Raw genomic sequence first — 20,186 nt, forward strand, 5'->3', positions numbered from 1 at the left:
TCTAGTAATGGAGCTTATTGAAATTGTAAATCTGGCCACAACCTCTTCCATGATTTTTTAATTAAAGTCTCAGGGCGGTTGTCCCAGGCCTCAGCCACCAAATGAATGACATCTTTTATGGTGATTTTTTTCAGGTTGTCAGTAATGGAACTTTTCTCATCTTTTAATACAGTCCCCAACAAATTTTTTCTATACTACAGTTTTATAAATTTTTCTATAGTACAGTTTTATAAACCGTGTAGCATTTCGATGTATCTTGTATATGTTAAAACACCGAAAAATATTCTCAATCTGTTTCCGTCGCTGAGATTGATAATATAAACATTTTTAGGATGTTTATATTAACACAAATTGCATTTGTTTGATCTTCATTCCGAATATTAGATTTTAACGGATCAAATAAACAGGACTTTTTCTGTTTATGTTTTGTTTATACCGAGTTGGTAGAATGATGTCGCTTTTCAATGAACCACGATAGGAGTCGGTTTCGTTGTTTATTCCAGATTTTTTTCAAATTTGTTATTCGTTTTGGTCATCTGAAATTCAAGTGTAGTGTAGTAGCAGTTAGTTAGAGTTGGGAATTTGGATTCGAAAGAAATAGCTTTCGGCGTGTAGTTCTTCAAAGGCTGGCAATTTTTTTTGAGTTGAGAGGTGAATTTGAGCTCAAGATGCTATTTGCCAGTCTTCGTTGAGCTAGTTAATAACCGATTTGTTGTGATCTGTCCTATGTGACGAATTTGTAAAACGGCGTTTCCAACATTTTGAGAGGTCCACATGGTTAAGCACGAATTGAGCGGCCGAGTTTTGAAGAGTGCATTTTGTTGTCATCCAGGATAATCCGAAGCCCGTTTCAGTGTTCTACCTATCCAGGATTTGTCCATTTTGTGTTCCATGGGTCGTCCCAGACCATTTGAAGTTTGTGTGATACAGTGTTTTTTGATTCAATTCCAATCACAAGAATTTTCTTAAAGGAAATACCAGCCAGTGTAATACAAGGTACTTTTTATTAAAATTATTCCAAGTAAACTAAACATTTTTTCGTTAATAAAAACATTTGCTTTCATGACAAACTAAAAATTATAAATAAATAAAATTATAAGTTTTATGGATCAGCTAATTGTCATATTTCTTTTAAATAAAGTTAACTTTAATATTTAATAAATATTTCAAAAAGGTTTGATATTTCATTTCGACATATAACAGTCAGTATTATCTTTTTCTGACGTTTGGTACATAACCATGATTTTGAATTCTGTTTTGTTCAAATGTAAACCCTAAGTAAGATCCGTTGAAAAATTTAGATATTTGTCATTTCTAATAATGATTTAAATAGTTACAACTTGTTATAAAATCGTTACAACTGTCGCCCCACTGTAAGATTTGTTGATAAATTTGGTTAATATTATGTTTAATAACTTTTGATGTAAAATAATAATAAATAAGTAATGCTTCTTTTTAAACCAGGAGTTTAAAATTATTTCCTTTAAAAGGAATTTCACCTTTTAAAATTTTTGAGGAAAGAAAAGCCTTTCTTTTTGTCCAGCAAGAGTGGCCGTTCGCAAACGTTTCGGTTTGTTTGCTTACCCTATTCCAGCCCAGTAATTGCTCAGTCCCCACTTTCAACCCCCTATAAGAAATTATATATTTGGGTTGCAACAATGAGGTCACATTTGGTGATAGGAAAACAGTTTTAATTTCATCACATACAAGTTCCTTTACTTCAGGGTGTGATGTAGCATTATCTAAGAAAAGTAGGACTCTGCTGGAAAGCCCCACTTCCTTATTTAATTTTGAAACGGATCGAACAAATTGTTTTTCAAATCATTCTTTAAAAAGTGCACTATTCATCCATGCTTTCCTTTGGGCCCTATAATAAACATGCACAGCGTTTAAGTTAACGTCTTTCAAAACTCGTGGTTTTTTAGATTTGCCAATAACCATTGGCATTTAAAGCCAGGTGCACAAGCTTCTTCTTCTGAGGCAAGATTTTTGGTATGCAGCAATTTGAAATTAAGTCCAGTTTCATCTGCATTGTAAATTTATTGCGGCTAATAATTGTTTATATCTTTAAATTCCAATACAAATGTGCTAGCGGCGGTGACGTCTGAGGATAACTTTTCGCCTGTAATTGTAAGTTGACGCGCACCATGCTTGTTTTCCAGCGACTTAACCAAAAATTACTTGTGGTAAATGAAGGACCGCCATTCATGAACTCATTAAGTTTCAATGCCTTTTCTTGTATGAAAGGACCACTAAGGGTGGCTCCCTTTTTGCCTTTCCTGAGTAAACCACAGGATAACTGCTTCGTCAACGAAATCGTGAGCTGGCACAGCAGAATTACGTCGTTTTCCTAATGTTTTCTCACTTGTAGTGCTTGAAAACTTTTCAATTTTTGCTCTGTTTTTCTTTCAGTCACTTATAGTGGCTGTACATACTCCCAATTCCAAAGCTATGTTTGCTGCACTTTATCCGTTGTCCAATCTCTTTAAAACTTCCAATTTTTCTTTCAATGTACAAAAGGTATGTTTCCGTTCAGCGGTGACCAAAAGTATCTTCTGTAGCAGTGCAATAAAAAATCAGTACCAGTGAAAAACAATTTTAAGTAAGATACAAGATGAACACAGTAACTACAGTATTAAACACTGCAACACTAATCAGTGAATAAAAACGTAATGAACTGTACAGCGCAGCGAGTTAGCGACTAAACACAAACAATGACACTGGCTACGTATCAGCATGTTACAATGAACACAAGGTATGATATTGCACATGACATTTGACAGCTGACCCAGGCGTGTGACGTAGTCAAGAACACTCGAACCCATTATTTGTATCATAGTTAACGAGTTTTCTTGACATTGTATCAATTTACCGAGTTTTTTCTTCAGTTGAAGCATTATAGTATCTTAAAAAGTACCTGTGGTGTTTATTTACTGTTAAGTTTATTATACTGTATAGTAGTTTTTTTGTAAAAGTATAAGTTTTTGATCCATCGCTATTTTTGAATGTCTGTTATGTGTTAAAAATAGGTGCTTTTAAAAAGCACCTATACTACACTATATATATATATATATATATATATATATATATATATATATATATATATATATATATATATATATATATATATATATATGTTACGAGCAATGTCCGAAATTGGACAATCCTAGCATTGTACAAAAAATCTTGTCCACTTCTAGCATTGTACCCCTTTACTGTACAATCTCCGAAATATATATAATCGGCGGACTTTGTATAAAAGAATTGCTGTACAATATTCGAATTTCAATAAGTATGCGTCAAAGTTTAAGATAATATATCAGATATCGATTCATATCGATTTTTACGATTATTCCCCATTTGTTATTAACGACAAACAAACATCAATTGAGGTTATAAATCCATAATTAACCAGCGTTATTGACTTTTGGATTCGTAGAATTAAATTATTTTAAATTATCATACATATCTCTAAAAAATCTAAGATGTTTTACAAACATCTTCCCTATATTATAGTGATGTATCTATCTCTTGAAGCTTTGAAATGTTTCACTAACAATATCTCTATTGTAGAACAATTTTTTCTTCGATTCGATTTTTCAATTTTTGATTTGGTGTGTCGCTTGTCAATAATAATCGATTCGAACCGATTAGTTTCGACAATTATTTTGATTATTTCGGACATTGTACAGTTTGGGGGTACAATGCTAGAAGTGGACAATAATTTGTGTACTTAGGATTGTCCAATTTCGGGCTTTGCTCGTAACATATATATATATATATATATATATATATATATATATATATATATATATATATATATATATATATATATATATATATATATATACTGTGATGATGTTTTGATTGTGTATAGTTTTATGAGCAATGAGTGTTTTTAAATAATATATATATATATATATATATATATATATATATATAGCGTTTTTATCGCGGTTCTCAAAGAATTAGTTTGTAAGCACTTTTTGAAATTATCTTTATTATATCTATTATGAAACACACATATATACCTAACATAGCCAATGTACATTTAAAACAAACTATCTTTAAAATTGAAATTCTTATGACACTAATTAAATTATATTAACAAAATTGTGTACCTTTCTGTCACTGAACGCCTAAATGAAACTGTTCTCCAAAATAAAGATTTTAATGACCACTCAATGTCTTCGTTCTCAGCCTCGGTTATCTTTCTTTTGTAAACTTGCCTTGCCAAATACTCCACAATGTTTGAATTATCAGCTTATACCATTTTAGAATATTTTTCTTCTTAATAGTATTTAAAAATCAGTAAAATATTGTTCTTTCCTCTTTTCTATTTATTCTTCTTTCTAATAATTTTTCTTTTCTCTTCTAATCACCAATCACTATATATTAACTTCAATCCAACATACATTAACTCCAATAAATATATCTCCAATCACAATATACATAACATAATTTTTAATCTTCAATAATATTCTCTTTGTTCTGTTTCTTAATCTTCATTGGACTTACTATATTGAACATCTGGAGCTTCTGACTGACTATCTTGAAAATCTGACTAACTGACTGAATTTCTGTCCTTACTATCTTTAAATTACTGAACAACTGACTTCACTATATTGAAAATATGACCGACTGACTTTATACTGACTTCATACTGACTGCTTACTGACTGCCTGACCTTTCTTTCTAAATCACCGAGTATTTATATCTTTTCAATGTTCCAGAATCATCTGGAAAGAAATCATATTCGAATTGTTCTATTTGCTAAATATATGAATGTTCTCGAATAGTCTATCTCGCAAACAGGGTTAACTTCTGTGTTCTAGAGAATTCTTTACTTTTCTATCGAGAATTTTATTGACATTTAGGCTTTTCAGATCAGAATATAAACTTATATGTAAATTAAACACCCCAAACTAATAAATCACACTATTTCAAATCCGCCATTATATGCAAACCAAACACCCCAAATCAATAAATAACCCCATTTTACACTCGTAACCACTACTTAACTGTCACTTATTCAGAGTATATTTGGTTGCCTATGCACATGGCTCACTTAAATATATCATAATTATTAAAAAAAAACTGTTTACACTTATTATATGCTAATTTCTTAAGAATACCCTCATATAAATAATTTTTATAATATTCTCTAGTATATAACTTATTAAAATAACCAGATACTTTCTCTAATTATCTAGTATATAACTTATAAATTATTTCTTTAATCACTATTAATTAAAAATCATAATATTATTATGCTAATTTCTTTTATATTTATTATTATCTCAATATGTATATATATATATATATATATATATATATATATATATATATATATATATATATATATATATATATATACCGATTCGGCAAGATTTCAACTACCGTATACGTTATTCAGTATGTGGAACAAAGATAACACTTAATTGTTTGAATACGAGTGAGACACAATCTACGCATGTTGGAGTAGCGAGTCTAATTTTTAAACAGTGTTGCGAAATTTCTGTAACATAACTCCTTCTAAAACATTAGTCGGATACATGAGTGTAACATAATGTTTAAATCCACTATAGTTCATTGTAGAATGAAAATTAATATTGCCCCAACAAACCTTACATCTTACATGAAGTAATCATGTAAGTGTTATTTTTTAAACGATTATATCATTACTTGATTAATTAACAAAGAATACTGAATTAAGAAATTGAGATGCGACAACAGCGTGAGCTAAATAAATAACGCACTTCAGTAGACAGACAAATAGTATAAACCATTTGCCCTCTCTATGACTTCTCCTCAAAAGAATAGGCGGTGCTTATCTGTACAGCAGGTTTAAGGTCAACAAGGTAAGGTCTATTTCTTTGATTTTTAGCTGTCCTGGTAAAAGGTTGAAAACAAATAATTAACATGCCAAGCGTATAAATTAAATTCCAAGGGAAAAACCAAATATTTTAAGTTATAGAGGTTTTAAGTTATCAAGGATCTATGTTGTGATGGATTAATATAGGTCAGAAGTTCATTAAAATATAGGCATTTATTGTACACTACATTACTACATACACTACATTCATTTATTATATTCGTTACAAAAAGTTAAAGCAATAATTAAAGGTATAGTCTACTAAAAAAGTCTGTGATTTTCTTTTGTTTTAAACAGTTCATAGATTCTAAATCGATTTGATTTTCAATAACATAGAGAAGAAAATACGTTATCTTTTATGTTGCTACACTGCTCTATAAATGATCGTACAGTCGTTATAGCACTCTTGCTTCGTTGATTGATATGCTCTTAAATGAAGTTTGTGGGTCGTCATTAAATTCATCGTCTTTATCACTTTCAATACAGTTGTTAACTGATTCGAATATTTCTTCCTCTGTTAACGTCCCTGCTGTGACTACTTTATCATCACAAGTAACGAAGTCGTCAAAAGTAATCCTTAACGCAGACATGTGGTTATTCCATTATTCAGGATCATTATTATCTTCCTCTTCAAAATGATTTCTTGAGGTTCTGAAGAAAAACCACAGGTTCTAAAGCAGTTTTTCACTGTGAGGAGTGTTACGTTTTGCCATGTTTTGTCCACCATCCTCATTACTTGAAGAACATTGATAGAAGAAATCCTATTTTGCTCCATATCAGCTATCATTCTTCTAACAACTTCTTTTCTGTATAATGTTTTAAAAATTTTAATTATACCCTGATCCAAAGGTTGAAGTTGTGATGTTGTGTTTGGTGGAAGAAATTGTACTTTGATTGCCTTTAATGGTGGTATGTCCCCGTTTGCTGTTCAGTTGTCGATGAACAGAATAATTTTTCTATTTCAAGTTGCCCTTTGCTAATCTATATTAATCAGCCATTTTTTAAAAAGTTCTGCTGTCATCCATGCTTTTTTATTGGCTTCATAATCCATGGGTAGTGATTTTAAACCTGCAAAACACCGAGGTTTTTTTGACTTACCTATATAATTAAAGGTTTGAGTTTTTCTGTGCCCGTAGAATTTGCACAAAGCAGAATCGTAAGTCGTTCCTTGCTGTGTTTTTCTCCATGACATTTTTCATTTTTGAATGTTAATGTTTTTTCGGGAAGACATTTGAAAAACAGACCAGTTTCATCAGCATTAAAAACATCATTGGGATCATAATTATTCACTAAATTATTATGCAAGTCAGATTTCCATTCTTGGCAGACTGATTTGCTTACGCTCGTACTTTCGTCGCACATTTTTTTTAAGGCTAAATCATTCGTTTATTGAAATTCTCTAACCAGCCATTGCTGGCTTTAAAATTATCGATTTTTAGTGAGTTAGCGAACTCTACAGCCTTTTCTTTCAGTATGGGTCCACTGATACTGATGTTTTTGTTTCGATACTGTTTTAACCTCGTAAACAAACTGTAGTGTCGTAAGCTTAGACAGTGTGAACCCGACCTTAGGGTGTTAGCTGACGGCTGTCTGGCAACCGTCAGCTGTCAACCTAAAAAAAGGACTTGTAAAATTGCTGTAAAAATATAAACATTTGTGTTCACCCTTTTAGCGGGTAATTTAGTAAAATAAAACTATTTACCGTAATTGTCGTATTATTACAAGGATACTACAATTATTTGGCGACGAGAAAAGTTGTGGAAGTTTGGGTGAAGCACAAAATATTGTATTTTTTTACGGAAAGTTGAATTTGGAATTTGCAAGTCATGTCCTTGAACCAGGGTAATTCAGAAAACGTGGTTTTGCCAATCCAACCGACTGTTACAGTGGTTAATACTGGGAACATTTCGGCATTAGCAGTTTTCAAGCAAGGTGATGATTTTGAAGTATTTGAAGAACGGCTAGACCAATTGTTTATGGCAAATATAATAGAGGGTTGAAAGGTTGCTGTTTTACTTACCTTGTTAAGTGAAGAGGTATACAAGATTTTGAGAGACCTATGTAGCCCTGAGAAGCCGAATGGTAAAGACTTTGATACTTCAATACAGTTATTAAGACTACATTTTAAACCAAGAGTGTCTATCTATCGCAGAAGGATTGTTTTCGATTCATTAAGACAGGGCCAAGTCTCTTAATGATTGGTATTTAAGGGTTAAAAATGCAGCTACACAATGTGATTTTATGGACAAACTGATGTATAGAGTCCAAGATAAATTTGTAACAGGCATGAGGCCAGGTCATATATTGGACCGTTTGTGTGAGGAGAGTCCGTCCAAAAGTTTTCAAGAACTGTTAGAGATAGCTTTGAACAAAGAAGCAGCCTTGAGAGAACAGTCCAGAAATAATGCTGAAGTGAATAAGCTACAAGAAGTTTGACAAAAAGCAAGTAGTACTTCTAGTAGTAATATTTCCAGAAATGGTGAGAAAATAGTGGAGAGACATAGTGATAAAGAGAGACATAGTGATCCAGAAGACTTAAGGTGTAATTTCTGTAACAAAACCAAGCATAATTTTAGTAAATGTAAGTACCGAACATTTATTTGTAAAAAATGTGGCAAAAAGGGTCATATTATGGCAGCATGCAAATTAGAGCAGAATCATTTGGTGGAAGAGGAAGAAAATGAGAATATACTTTCATTGTACAACTTAACAGACATTCAACAAGTTAATTTTATAAAGCCACTGTATATTCCAGTTGTAGTAGATGATAAGGTGTCCACACAGATGGAATTGGATACTGGAGCAGGTATTTCTTGCATGCCTCATAAGTTTTATTTAGATAATTTAAGCTACATTCCTTTGAATAAAACAGGTATTAAATTAAAAACCTACTCTGGAGAAATTGTGAATCCAGAAGGGAAAATTACTGTAAAAATTTCTATACAGAATGTTTCAAAAATTTGTAATTTTACAATAGTCAAGAAAGCTACTAAAATGTTGTTAGGTCGCGATATAATTAGTAAATTTAACATGTCTTTAAAAAATTCCAAAATAACAATTAATGACCTAGCTATTCAAAATAAAAACAATGAATTGGATAAAATATTGTCAAAATATTCAAAGCTGTTTCAAAGGGAGTTGGGTAGGTACAATGGGGAAAAAGTTACTTTAGAAATAGATGAAAATGTAAAACCAGTTTTCCACAAACCTCATCCCTTACCATTTGCTTTTCGGGAAAAGGTGGAGGTGGAACTAAAGCGGTTAGAGTCAGAGGGTGCTATTGAACGGGCAGATAATTCTCTGTGGGGAACACCATTAGTACCAGTTATGAAACCTAATGGCAAAGATATTCGTGTTTGCGCTAACTATAAAATCACAGTAAATAAATATTTAAAAGATTTCAACCATCCATTGCCCCGTATTGAGGACATTTTCGCCACGTTACAAGGAGGACAAAAATATTCAAAACTCGATTTTCTCAATGCTTATAACCAGTTAGTACTAGATGATACAACTAGTGAGTTATTATCTTGGAGCACACCTCTAGGTATATATAGAATAAAGCGGTTACCTTATGGCACGAAGCCAGCCTGTTCTATTTTTCAAAATGTAATTGAAAAGGTTTTGCAGGGGTGTCGGGGTACAGTAAATTTTCTAGACGATGTAGTAGTAACAGGGAAAGACGATAGAGAGCATTTAGAAAACTTGGAGGAGGTGTTAAAGCGACTAGAAAGAGCAGGGTTTAGATTAAACGGAAAAAAATGCGAATTTTTCAAAGAAAACATTTATTATTTGGGACACAAAATATCACAAAATGGGTTGGAAAAAGACGAAGAAAAGGTAAGGGCAATCATAAGTGCTCCTAGGCCCAAAAATATTACAGAGGTTAGGGCTTTCGCGGGAATGATAAATTATTATTCTCGTTTTTGTGAAAATTTACAAGGGAAATTAAAACCCTTATATGAGTTAGTAGGGAAAATGAAAAAATTTAAATGGACAAAACAATGTGAAAATGCTTTTCAATATGCAAAGACTGAGTTAGCTTCACAAAAGATTTTAGTACATTATGACCCAGATAAACCAATTCGTTTAGCGTGTGATGCGAGTGATTATGGAATCGGAGGAGTTCTGTCTCATGTTTTACCAGATGGGAGTGAGAGGCCTATATGCTATATCTCGAGGGTATTAAACAAAGCAGAGCGAAATTATTCTCAAATTATGAAGGAGGCTCTGGCTGTCTACTGGTCGGTATCTAAATTGTACCAATATTTGGCGGGACGGAAGTTCGAAATATTAAGTGATCACAAACCATTGAAATCGATCTTTGGTGAATATAAAAGCCTACCGTAAATGGCGGCGGGTCGAATTCAAAGATGGTCTTTATTTCTAGCTGGTTTTGATTACACTTTTAGGTTTATCAGAGGAGTGGATAACTCAAGAGCAGATGCGTTGTCACGATTGCCTTTACAGGATGATTATGAAAATGATGAGCCTGAATATGATTATTTAAACATGGTTGAGAGTTTAATACCTATAGATTCAATAAAACTGAGATCAGAATCAAGAAAAGATCCAATTTTGGGCAAAGTGTTCAATTTTATTAGATATGGATTTCCGAAGCATACAGAAAATGAACTATTGAAACCATTTATAGCTAGGAGGCAGGAGCTTTTTATTGAGCAAGGAATTATAATGTGGGGGTATCGCGCGGTAATTCCTGTTGCACTGAGAGGGCAGTTACTTAAAGAATTGCACAGTAATCATGAAGGTATGACGAAGATGAAGTCCAGCGCCCGTTCCTATTTCTGGTGGCCATCGCTAGATAACGAGATTGAGCAGCAGGTCAATAACTGTAAAGTTTGTTGCCAATTGCGGCCAGATCCGCCTAAGGCTAAGCTGATGAAGTCACTGGGGTCTCACTACATTTATGAAAAAATACATGCTGATTTTCTAGGGCCCATTAGGACAAAGACAATTTTAATTATTGTGGACACATACACTAAATGGCCAGAGGTATTCGTGATGAACACACCTGATTCAGAAAATACTATTAGTAGATTTAGGGAATGTTTTTCACGTTTTGGTAAACCGCGTATAGTAGAAACGGATAATGGGACCCAATTTACATCCGAAAACTTTATTGATTTTTTGAGTAATAACGGAGTTAAGTTTGTAACATCTCCACCCTCTCATCCCTCAACTAACGGGTTTGCAGAAAACTGTGTTAAATCGGTTAAATTAGGATTAAAAAAAGCTCTTTCAGATGAAAAAAATAAAAATGTGCAACTGGAAACTTTGATTTACAGATATTTATTTTCATATAGAAATTCGATACATGCTACTACTGGTATGTCACCTAGCAGTATGATGTTTAAAACTAAGGTACGTACACGTTTAGATTTATTGTCTCTAAAAGGGGTTTCATCAAAAGAAAAAGCTGAAAATCAAATTTTAAATTATAAAGGAAAAAGAGAAGATAGTTTTGTAGAGGGGGATAGAGTTTGGTGCAGGGACTATCGAAATCCAAATAGAAAAATATGGGTAGAGAGTGTAATAGATGAAGTTTTAAATGATAGGATTTATTTGTGTAAACTGATTCATGAGAATTTGATTTGGAAGAGGCATTTGAATCAAATTCGGCGGAATCAATCGGATGTAGTGGAGGATCAGGTTGAAAAAGTTTATAAGGAAGGTCTTGAAAATAAGTGGTCAAGTGGCGAACAGGGGCCTAGTGCTATACATTTGAATGTCCAACCAAAATTGTTATTAAACGAGTCAATAAACGAGCCCTATTCTCAAACCAATGAGACTCTGGGACAGGAAGAAATTAAAATCAATGAAAGTTTAGCTGATCAGCCTTATCCTCAGACTGCATCTGAAGTTACAACTGAAAAGGGTCAGGTTAATATAAGTGAACGACCAAAGCGTAATATTAAACCACCCCAGCGCTTGAATTTGTGAGGGGAGGTATTGTAGTGTCGTAAGCTTAGACAGTGTGAACCCGACCTTAGGGTGTTAGCTGACGGCTGTCTGGAAACCGTCAGCTGTCAACCTAAAAAAAGGACTTATAAAATTGCTGTAAAAATATAAACATTTGTGTTCACCCTTTTAGCGGGTATTTTAGTAAAATAAAACTATTTACCGTAATTGTCGTATTATTACAAGGATACTACACAAACACTGTTCCAAATTAGGGAATTCGGCAATTGTTGTCTCCTGATTCTTGTTTTTTCAATAGTTCGGTTTCTTTTTTTATGATGATTGATAATGTACTCTCGTGTATTCCAAACTGAGCCGCAACTTCTTTTCTTTTGAATCCATTTTTCACTGCTTCTATAGCTTTTAATTTATCAGCATATGTTAGCGTTGTTAATTTTCTTTTTGAACTCATTTTAAGCAAGGTATCACACAGTACCTAAATCGATGTTTCTAGAACAGTGATCAAAACTTATGATACAGTAAGCTGTTCAGCTGTCATTGGTAAACAATTTTATGTTATAGAGATTGTGGAAACATTTCTTTAAGTTACTGAGGGCCAATATTGATATTATTTATTTAAGTTATCGAGATTGTGTATTTTAAGTTGTATAGGTTTTGGGCTCCGATGGGAAGGGAACATATAATTTTTTGAAGTTATAGAGGTTTTTAAGTTATTGAAGTTTGACCTATCGAGGTTGTACTGTATTTTCAAGAAGAAAAGATTCAAATGGTGAAATGGTATGCAACTTGCGGTCAACTTCGATGATGTTAGGTTTCAACAGGATGGTTGCCCAGCACATAATGCCGAAGTTACAAATTATTTGGAACAAACATTTCCTGGACGAATAATTTCTACACGAGGAACAATAAAATGGCCCCCTAGATCACCAGATTTAGCACCTTTGGTATTTTATTTCTTAGGAATGCTAAAATCAAAATTATATCGGCATAAATTCGAACGAGCCACCAATTTAGCAGAATTGTAAGAAAAAATTGTTCAACTTTGTAGTCGAGTACCGTTCGCGTCATAAAAAACTGGTATAAGTATTATAACGGAAAATCGTGTTTTTCAAGTTGTGTAAGTTGTTCTTGTCACATGTGTCATTCTAATTTCTAGGGCACTGTTGCCAGTTAAACGAAAATATTATATGAAACCAGCTAAAAGCAGGGCTGTGTGACAGACCGCCAGTTTTGAGTATTCTAAAAACTAAAACATCGAGCATTCCCGATCAGTCAGTCACATTAAATTTGTTTAAACATGCATCCTAAAAAATTCTTATATTAATTTTGTAATTTTTCATCATCTCAATTAAGTACCCATACATTGATTTGTGTTTTATTATAATTGATGAAAATATTTTAATTCAAATATAGTGATAGATAAAATCAATCTAGACATAACTTTAAGTTATTATTAATAAAACATTACAGTGAGGTATTGGATTGTAACTGTCACGTTTTGAAAAGCGTTTTTTCGCCCCGGATAATTTATAGTTTGTAATCTACGTAGGATAAAGTATAATGTTAGTTTTTGTTAATGTTATCGTTCATGTAATAAATAATAAATTAATCTTGGTAGTTGGCCTGTTACTAAACTTATTGACACAAAATACAGTTCGTGTTCGGTAGGTAATTAAAGTAAAATATTACATTGATGCATTCCAATGTTCCCTGTGCCAATAATCTAGCTTTAAAGATCCTTCAAACATTTTGGATATTAGCTAAACCCTATCTCCGGTTATTAAATTTATTAGATACGGTTTTTTGTTGTTAATGATAAAAATAATGCCTATCTAAAAATTTTATACATTTTTAAACGTTATTTTTTTTATTTAGATTTAGTGCAATTCCGTTATCTATTATGGCAACAACGAATTAATTCACGAACCATTGTATCCAGTCTGAACCCAGGTTTACATTGGAAAAAAAAGTGTATCAGTTTTATATGACGGGAAGTGTACAACCAAATCAGTTAAATGCAATGAGACTTGCTTTAATTGATAGATTCGGATTTTGTTTAGCTTAAAATGGTGGTTTGTTTGAACATTTAATTGGTTAGAGATTTTTTAAAAATGCCTTTAATTTTAACTATTTAGAATAATTTTTTAGTTGGTTGTTTTCTTATAAAAATAATATTTATATTAAGTTAATGTTTGTTAAGTTAATTAATGTTTTATTTCCTAGCTACCACAGCTAAAAATCTACAAAAATTACATTTAAAACTCGAATACCTATAAGTGTTTGAGTTTTTCTTAAGATTTACCGACGGAAAGTTGGCGACGAAATAGTTTTATGCAAAGAACTGCACTCCCCATCAATGTCCGATAATTACTGTCGGTCATCGGTGTATTTTTATGCCGCTTCGCACTGTAAAAGAAGGCGATGCTTAAAATGTTACAACTTTTCAGGGGAATAATGCTTTGTTGCCACACAAAAATTACTTAAATCAATGTTCTTTGTTAACTAATTAAGTAATTGATAAAATCGATTAGAAAATAACAATTACGTGGCTACTTTATTTGAATTTTTTGGGACAATATTAATTTTCATTCTACAATGAACTGTAGTGGATTTAAATATTATTTTAGACTCGTGTATCGGACTAAAATTTTAGAAGGAAAGATGTAACAGAAATAATAGCAACACTGTTTAAAAGTCATACCTACTCAATCGAGATGGTGACTGCCTCTCACTTCTATTCAAACAATTAAGTGTTATCTTTGTTCCACATACTGAATAACGTATACGGTAGTTGAAAATTTGCCGAATCGGTATATATATATATATATATATATATATATATATATATATATATATATATATATATATATATATATATATATATATTATCACTTATCAAACCAGTGTCGTGGCGCGCTAACTCTACTTTACTTTATCTTTGTTATCTTGCATTTTTAAGCTGGCAACCCTAATTTGCGACCATTTTTTCTCAGACAACCTTATATCATATTAAGAAAAAAGCTTTTATTTGATATAAAACATTCACATACGTCATGAGCAGCATATTTTATCGCGACTGGTAAATTTTGAATGTATGTAAAAATGTAAGTTTGATTAATGATCCTGCAGTGGGATCTTGTACTATAATATTAATATGAGTTTGTATCTGAAATTGCAACATTTTTTATATTTAATTGTTGCAACAACGATGCTATAAAAACATTACCTAACCATCTAACCTAATCCCTTGTTTGCCTAGCCTAACTTTACATCACCTGACACAATCTAACCTAATCACACCAAACTTAACTCAGATCTCATGGCCTACTGTACTGTTTATTGCAGAGCAAGGATATCTATTGTATATTATTCCATAGTTTGGTCTAAGTTTCTTAAAGCTTTCTGCTCATAAGTACCTCTCACCTTATTTGTGCTTATTTTCCAGTTTTCCATAGTTGTATTCCTTTTCCTTGCCGTTTTAATATCATACCTCCTTAGTTGTTTTCTTCTACTAGTTTCTTAGCAATTTTACTATGGTATTTTCTTTTTAAGTTGTTGTTTTTCTTAATCCCATATTCATTCCTATTCAAGATCAATTTCTTGTAGCCTATTTTTGTCTGTTTCCCTTTGCTTTTTTCTTCATTTGCTATTTTAATTATTTCTTTCTTTATTTTCTTTTCTTTTAATGACAGATCATTATTTATGTAAATGCAATCTTCATGGTGCTTCAACTTACTTTTCGTATTTAATATCTCAATTTTATCTGTGAAGGTTTCTGTTTACAAGGAGTAGAATGGAATCTATGAACGCTTCCATGCTTTCTTTTAGTTTCTAATCAGCGTTAATATATATTTTTAAACAAGATATAATTAAACTTTTCTTTTAACTTGTTTTCTTCAGTTGTTACATTTTGTCTTGTAATTATATCACATTGTTTTTTAATTTTCTGTCATGTTCCTTTATCTCCTTTACTTTAACATAGTTGTTTATTACTTTCCATTTGTTCTTTCCTTGTTTTATTTCATTCATCATTTCTTCATTTTTGTCTATTAATTGTTGCATCATATTAATCATGACATCCTCTTTCAATTCCATTCTGTCTGTTAAGAAGGTGTTCACATTGTCATTTTACTACTGCCAAAATATTCTTCCTGGTCTCTTCTCTTGAGTTTCATTTCTTCATCTGTATCTACTTCACTTCCTGTTCCTTTGTTACTGCTATTCACTTTTCCTATTTTAATCTATTAAATTATGATATCAATTATTTAATTAAGTATATTTAATATTTTAATTTAATCGTAATCTTGTTTGTGATTTCTTGTTTGCTCTATCTGCTTTCCATATTCCAAGTATCAAATGCTGACATATAGGGCCTTTTATAAAATTTTTTAGCTCTCCACCATTGAATCAGATATCTGTATAGATGGTTGCCTACCTAGAATATTAACTTTTATCAATCTTCAACTCACCCACAATAATACATAATTTACATTTTTTCCAACAAACTGTCAGGGTAAATCACACTCTAAATTCCAACATATTGATGGTTGCTACTATTATAATACATCAAATTTTAAAACATTTAATTATACATAATGTTGGCTACAGTCACATTTAGACACATACCTCTGGTTACATCTACTGCTTTGTTCAGACTTCTGTCTTAATATCTCATTTTATTCAGTTGCTATTAAGAAGTCCTCACAGATACTTTGTCTAAGGACTAGCAATCCCAGTAGAGTAGCACTGATGATGAAATAGTGATTGCGAAAACATTCTGTGATGTAGCTCGATAGGGTTTTTCTATTAATATACCTTTTATAAAGGAATCTTTTAGAGAAAGTTTTTTTTAGTTTGAATAGTTTTCACAGTATTAATTATTAATTTACGAAAACTTGAAATGGTTAAAATGGTTCAACCTTACTTGTCTGATGTTATTTCTTTAACCCCTCAAAACCTACCGTCTAAATATTCATACGCAAAACATACCATTTTTGTTTAACATTGCAGCGAAAATACCGTGCTGGTTTCTGTTTATTGTGTCAAATATCAATTAAACAACGTAAGGTGTTTATATTTTACCGGTTATTTGGTGTATTTAGTTAAAAATATGGCTTCTAAATCAAATCAAAATGACGTGACAACTAAATTCCGTCAAAAGTGGGAGAGGAGGTAAGTCTTTATACAAAAATATTGATAAGTTGTTATGTTTTTAGTCAGATTCTTTGTTTATTTTTTCATTTAGAGGTTATATTACACTACTGTTTATATTTAGTGGTATACAGAATCACTTTGTGTTACCGAGGGTATTCAAAAATTAAGCGTATGAAAATTCATACGTTAGGATTTTATGACCATTAGTTTAGTAAGGCATTGTAATTTTATATTTGTTTTTTTTAGGAGACCACTCACTACCGAAGAGCTAATAGCATGTCTGGAAGAATCCGATAGTGACGATGAACTTGCCGGTGCACAATGAATAGACATACATTGTTTCCCCTTGAACACGACGGAGACACGGATATCGATGAAGTTCCAGAGGAAGAAAATTTGGTGAATACTAATAGCGTGAATTTATTGGGCCCTGGTCTACTAGCAGAGTGCTCTCAGGTGGAAATAATTACACACGACCGTGAAAGGATGGAATTGAATTTAGAACCCTCTACTTCAAACATGAGAACAGGATCAGCAAAGAACATACCTAAGAGGATTCTAATTTAAAAACAAAAAATCAAATTCAAAATCGACCTCAAATCATAAATGATATGATCGAGTCAGGAGGTCGCCCAATTGATTTTTTTAAGCTTTTCTGGCCATTGGAATTTGTTCAACAAATTTGCGAAGAGTCCCAAAAATATGCGAAGTACAAAAATGGAAATGAATCTTTTACAATTGCTTCTGAAGAGTTCTATAAATTTTTGGCTATTTTGTTGCTTTCTGGATATGTGAAACTTCCAAAGCGAAGAATATATTGGGAGAAATCGGCTGACACCTACAACCCGGCTGTGTCAAATGCTATGTCTCGTGATAGGTTTCTGGTTATTTTTAAATACCTTCATTTTAGTGATAACAACGAAACTGATCCACAGGATAAATGCAGAAAAGTAAGACCCATTTTGAAGCATATGTCATCAAAGTTTCAATTGTATGCAAACCCGTTACGGTCGTCATCATTTCAAACAATTCATTAGGGGAAAGCCCATTCGATTTGGGTTTAAGTTTTGGTATTTAAATACTCCTAATGGATACTGCGTTAAGTCTGAACTATATGAAGGGAAAAGCCAAATAAATACTAATATGCCTTTAGGCAGTTCTGTTACAAAAAGGATGGCTTTAGGATGTGTTCCTGAAGGAATTGAAATTTTCCTAGATAATTATTTTAATTCCTTTATTTTTTATTATTTTCCAAATTTATTTTGTTTATAATTTTAAGTTTTCTTTGTAAACGTTCTTAGTTTCGTTTCTATTATTGTATAATTTCTAATAAAAACATGGTGTTGTGAAAGCCTAGCGTATGAATATTTAGACAGCTATTTACGACCACCTAGGTATATTTGAAACAAAAATGCCTGAAGTATATTGTATCTTAATCCATTTTATTGTCAAATTAAAAAGAAAAACATTTTTGAATAAGTTTTAAGGGGGTTAGGTTTTGGGGGGTTAATATGCTACCATCACCTGTATCCACTAACTTTTAAACACTTGGAACTCTGTTGAATTATCTAACTCAAAATTCCCCAATTATTTGAAGTGTATTACTAAGTGAAAACTACTGTTGTAACTGTACTGTAAGAGAATATATTTTTTGGGCAATGCTACTATTAAAAAACTGTATCGAGTATGATAATTCATGATAAAAAATAATCTGTTAAATCAGAGGTGTTTTAACTCTGCAATTTAACAGCTGTGATTAGAAAATAACAATCACGACCTGTGAATAACAACAAAATATACTATGACTGTGATTTCAGACTTTTTCTAAATGTGAGACGTGTAACAGGATAACAAGAAACGAGATAGAGATAGTCTATGTAATGGCAGTATTGTGAAATCTCTTTCTAATGAGGAATGTAAAGGCAAAGATAACATTATATCATCTTTAGAGAAATATGATAAGTTTATTATTAGTATGTAAACAAATATTTGAACAAAATGAAAACAGTAATTAGAATTTCAGTTTATTGAGTTTGTGTAACTCATCTTAATAATTTGTATTCTCATACATTTTAAAAATGCCACCAGTACCAAATAAAAAAAGAAAAGTTTAACATATACATACAACTATTTCGTTGCTCTGTTAAATCACAATCACAGGTAAAAATCACGATCACAGCTATACCTGTGATTGCAAAAGCACAGTTTAGCCCATCACTAGAAAACTTATAAAAATAAATCACTAGCTGAAGCAGAATGCATGGATTATGTTTCAGGTTCATAGAACTCTAAACCTAGTACTCTTGTGGTTTACTTACCCCTTGGATTTGTTTGTCTTTCTAATGACGTAAGTTTATATTCCTCTGGTTCTATTTCAATCTTTATGGGAATTTTCGTAAAGGCTACATAATCAAATGTATCCTGTGTACTTTCTCTTTCAGGTTCCTCCTTAATTTCAATTTTACAAATATCCAAACGACCATCATCAACAGCATAATAATATTTTTCTGCTTGACACGTCTCATCACTATCTTCTTGTTTTACTTCCATTTGTATAAACGTCGGTTTTGTTACTTTTGTTTATCAACAATAATTTCAGAAATAAAAAGTAAGCAAAACCAAAAGGGTTAATGGGATGAAGTTAGCTACAAATGACATGTCCTTATTATGTATGTTTTATGCCTCAAATATGCTTTGACTCTGTTTGAAACAGTACATTTTTATTATATTTGGGTTTGTTTGTTTATCTGGGTACAGTTTCGAAGCGTCTTGGCGTAACTCATTATTCTCACGCGCATTTAATAAAATGTCTGTATATCTGCGCAAGTACGGCGTTATCTCAGGAATAACCGTTTCACAGTGAAACTCGCGATAATAGCTCGTAAGTCTTTATGCACATCTGTGGGCGTACGTAGCTTAAGTGAAAAGTTCAAATACGCCGGGGAATAACCGGTAGCTAAATTTGGTACCGTATTCATGGAAAAACGAATACTGGGTAGCACTTCATCCCATTTAGTATGGTCCCTTTGCACTAATATAGAAATCTGAATCTTTAGATCGCGATTTTTACGTTCCTCCGGATTTTATGGCAGGGTGATAAACAGGAATGAGTGATTGTTGAATACCTAGGCAGTATGTAAGCTGCTGCATTATTTTACTAACGAATTGGGGTCCGTTGTCACTTATTATTCTACGAGGGGTGCCGTATCGTAAACAT

The 20,186-nt window shown here is 32.1% G+C and overlaps 1 protein-coding gene across 1 annotated transcript in view; it reads right to left on the reverse strand.

Moving 5' to 3' along the window:
* The window catches only part of LOC140436783 (uncharacterized), a 31,016-nt gene extending 11,344 nt beyond the window's left edge, over positions 1–19,672 (reverse strand). Inside the window, exon 1 of the mRNA XM_072525870.1 lies at positions 19,288–19,672. Coding sequence (XP_072381971.1) covers positions 19,288–19,519 — 232 coding nt within the window. The 5' untranslated portion in view covers positions 19,520–19,672. The remainder of the gene's footprint in view (positions 1–19,287) is intronic.
* Positions 19,673–20,186: the final 514 nt, after the last annotated feature.

This window comes from Diabrotica undecimpunctata, chromosome 3, assembly GCF_040954645.1.
Source record: "Diabrotica undecimpunctata isolate CICGRU chromosome 3, icDiaUnde3, whole genome shotgun sequence".
In the NCBI taxonomy this organism is placed as follows: Eukaryota; Metazoa; Arthropoda; class Insecta; order Coleoptera; family Chrysomelidae; genus Diabrotica; species Diabrotica undecimpunctata.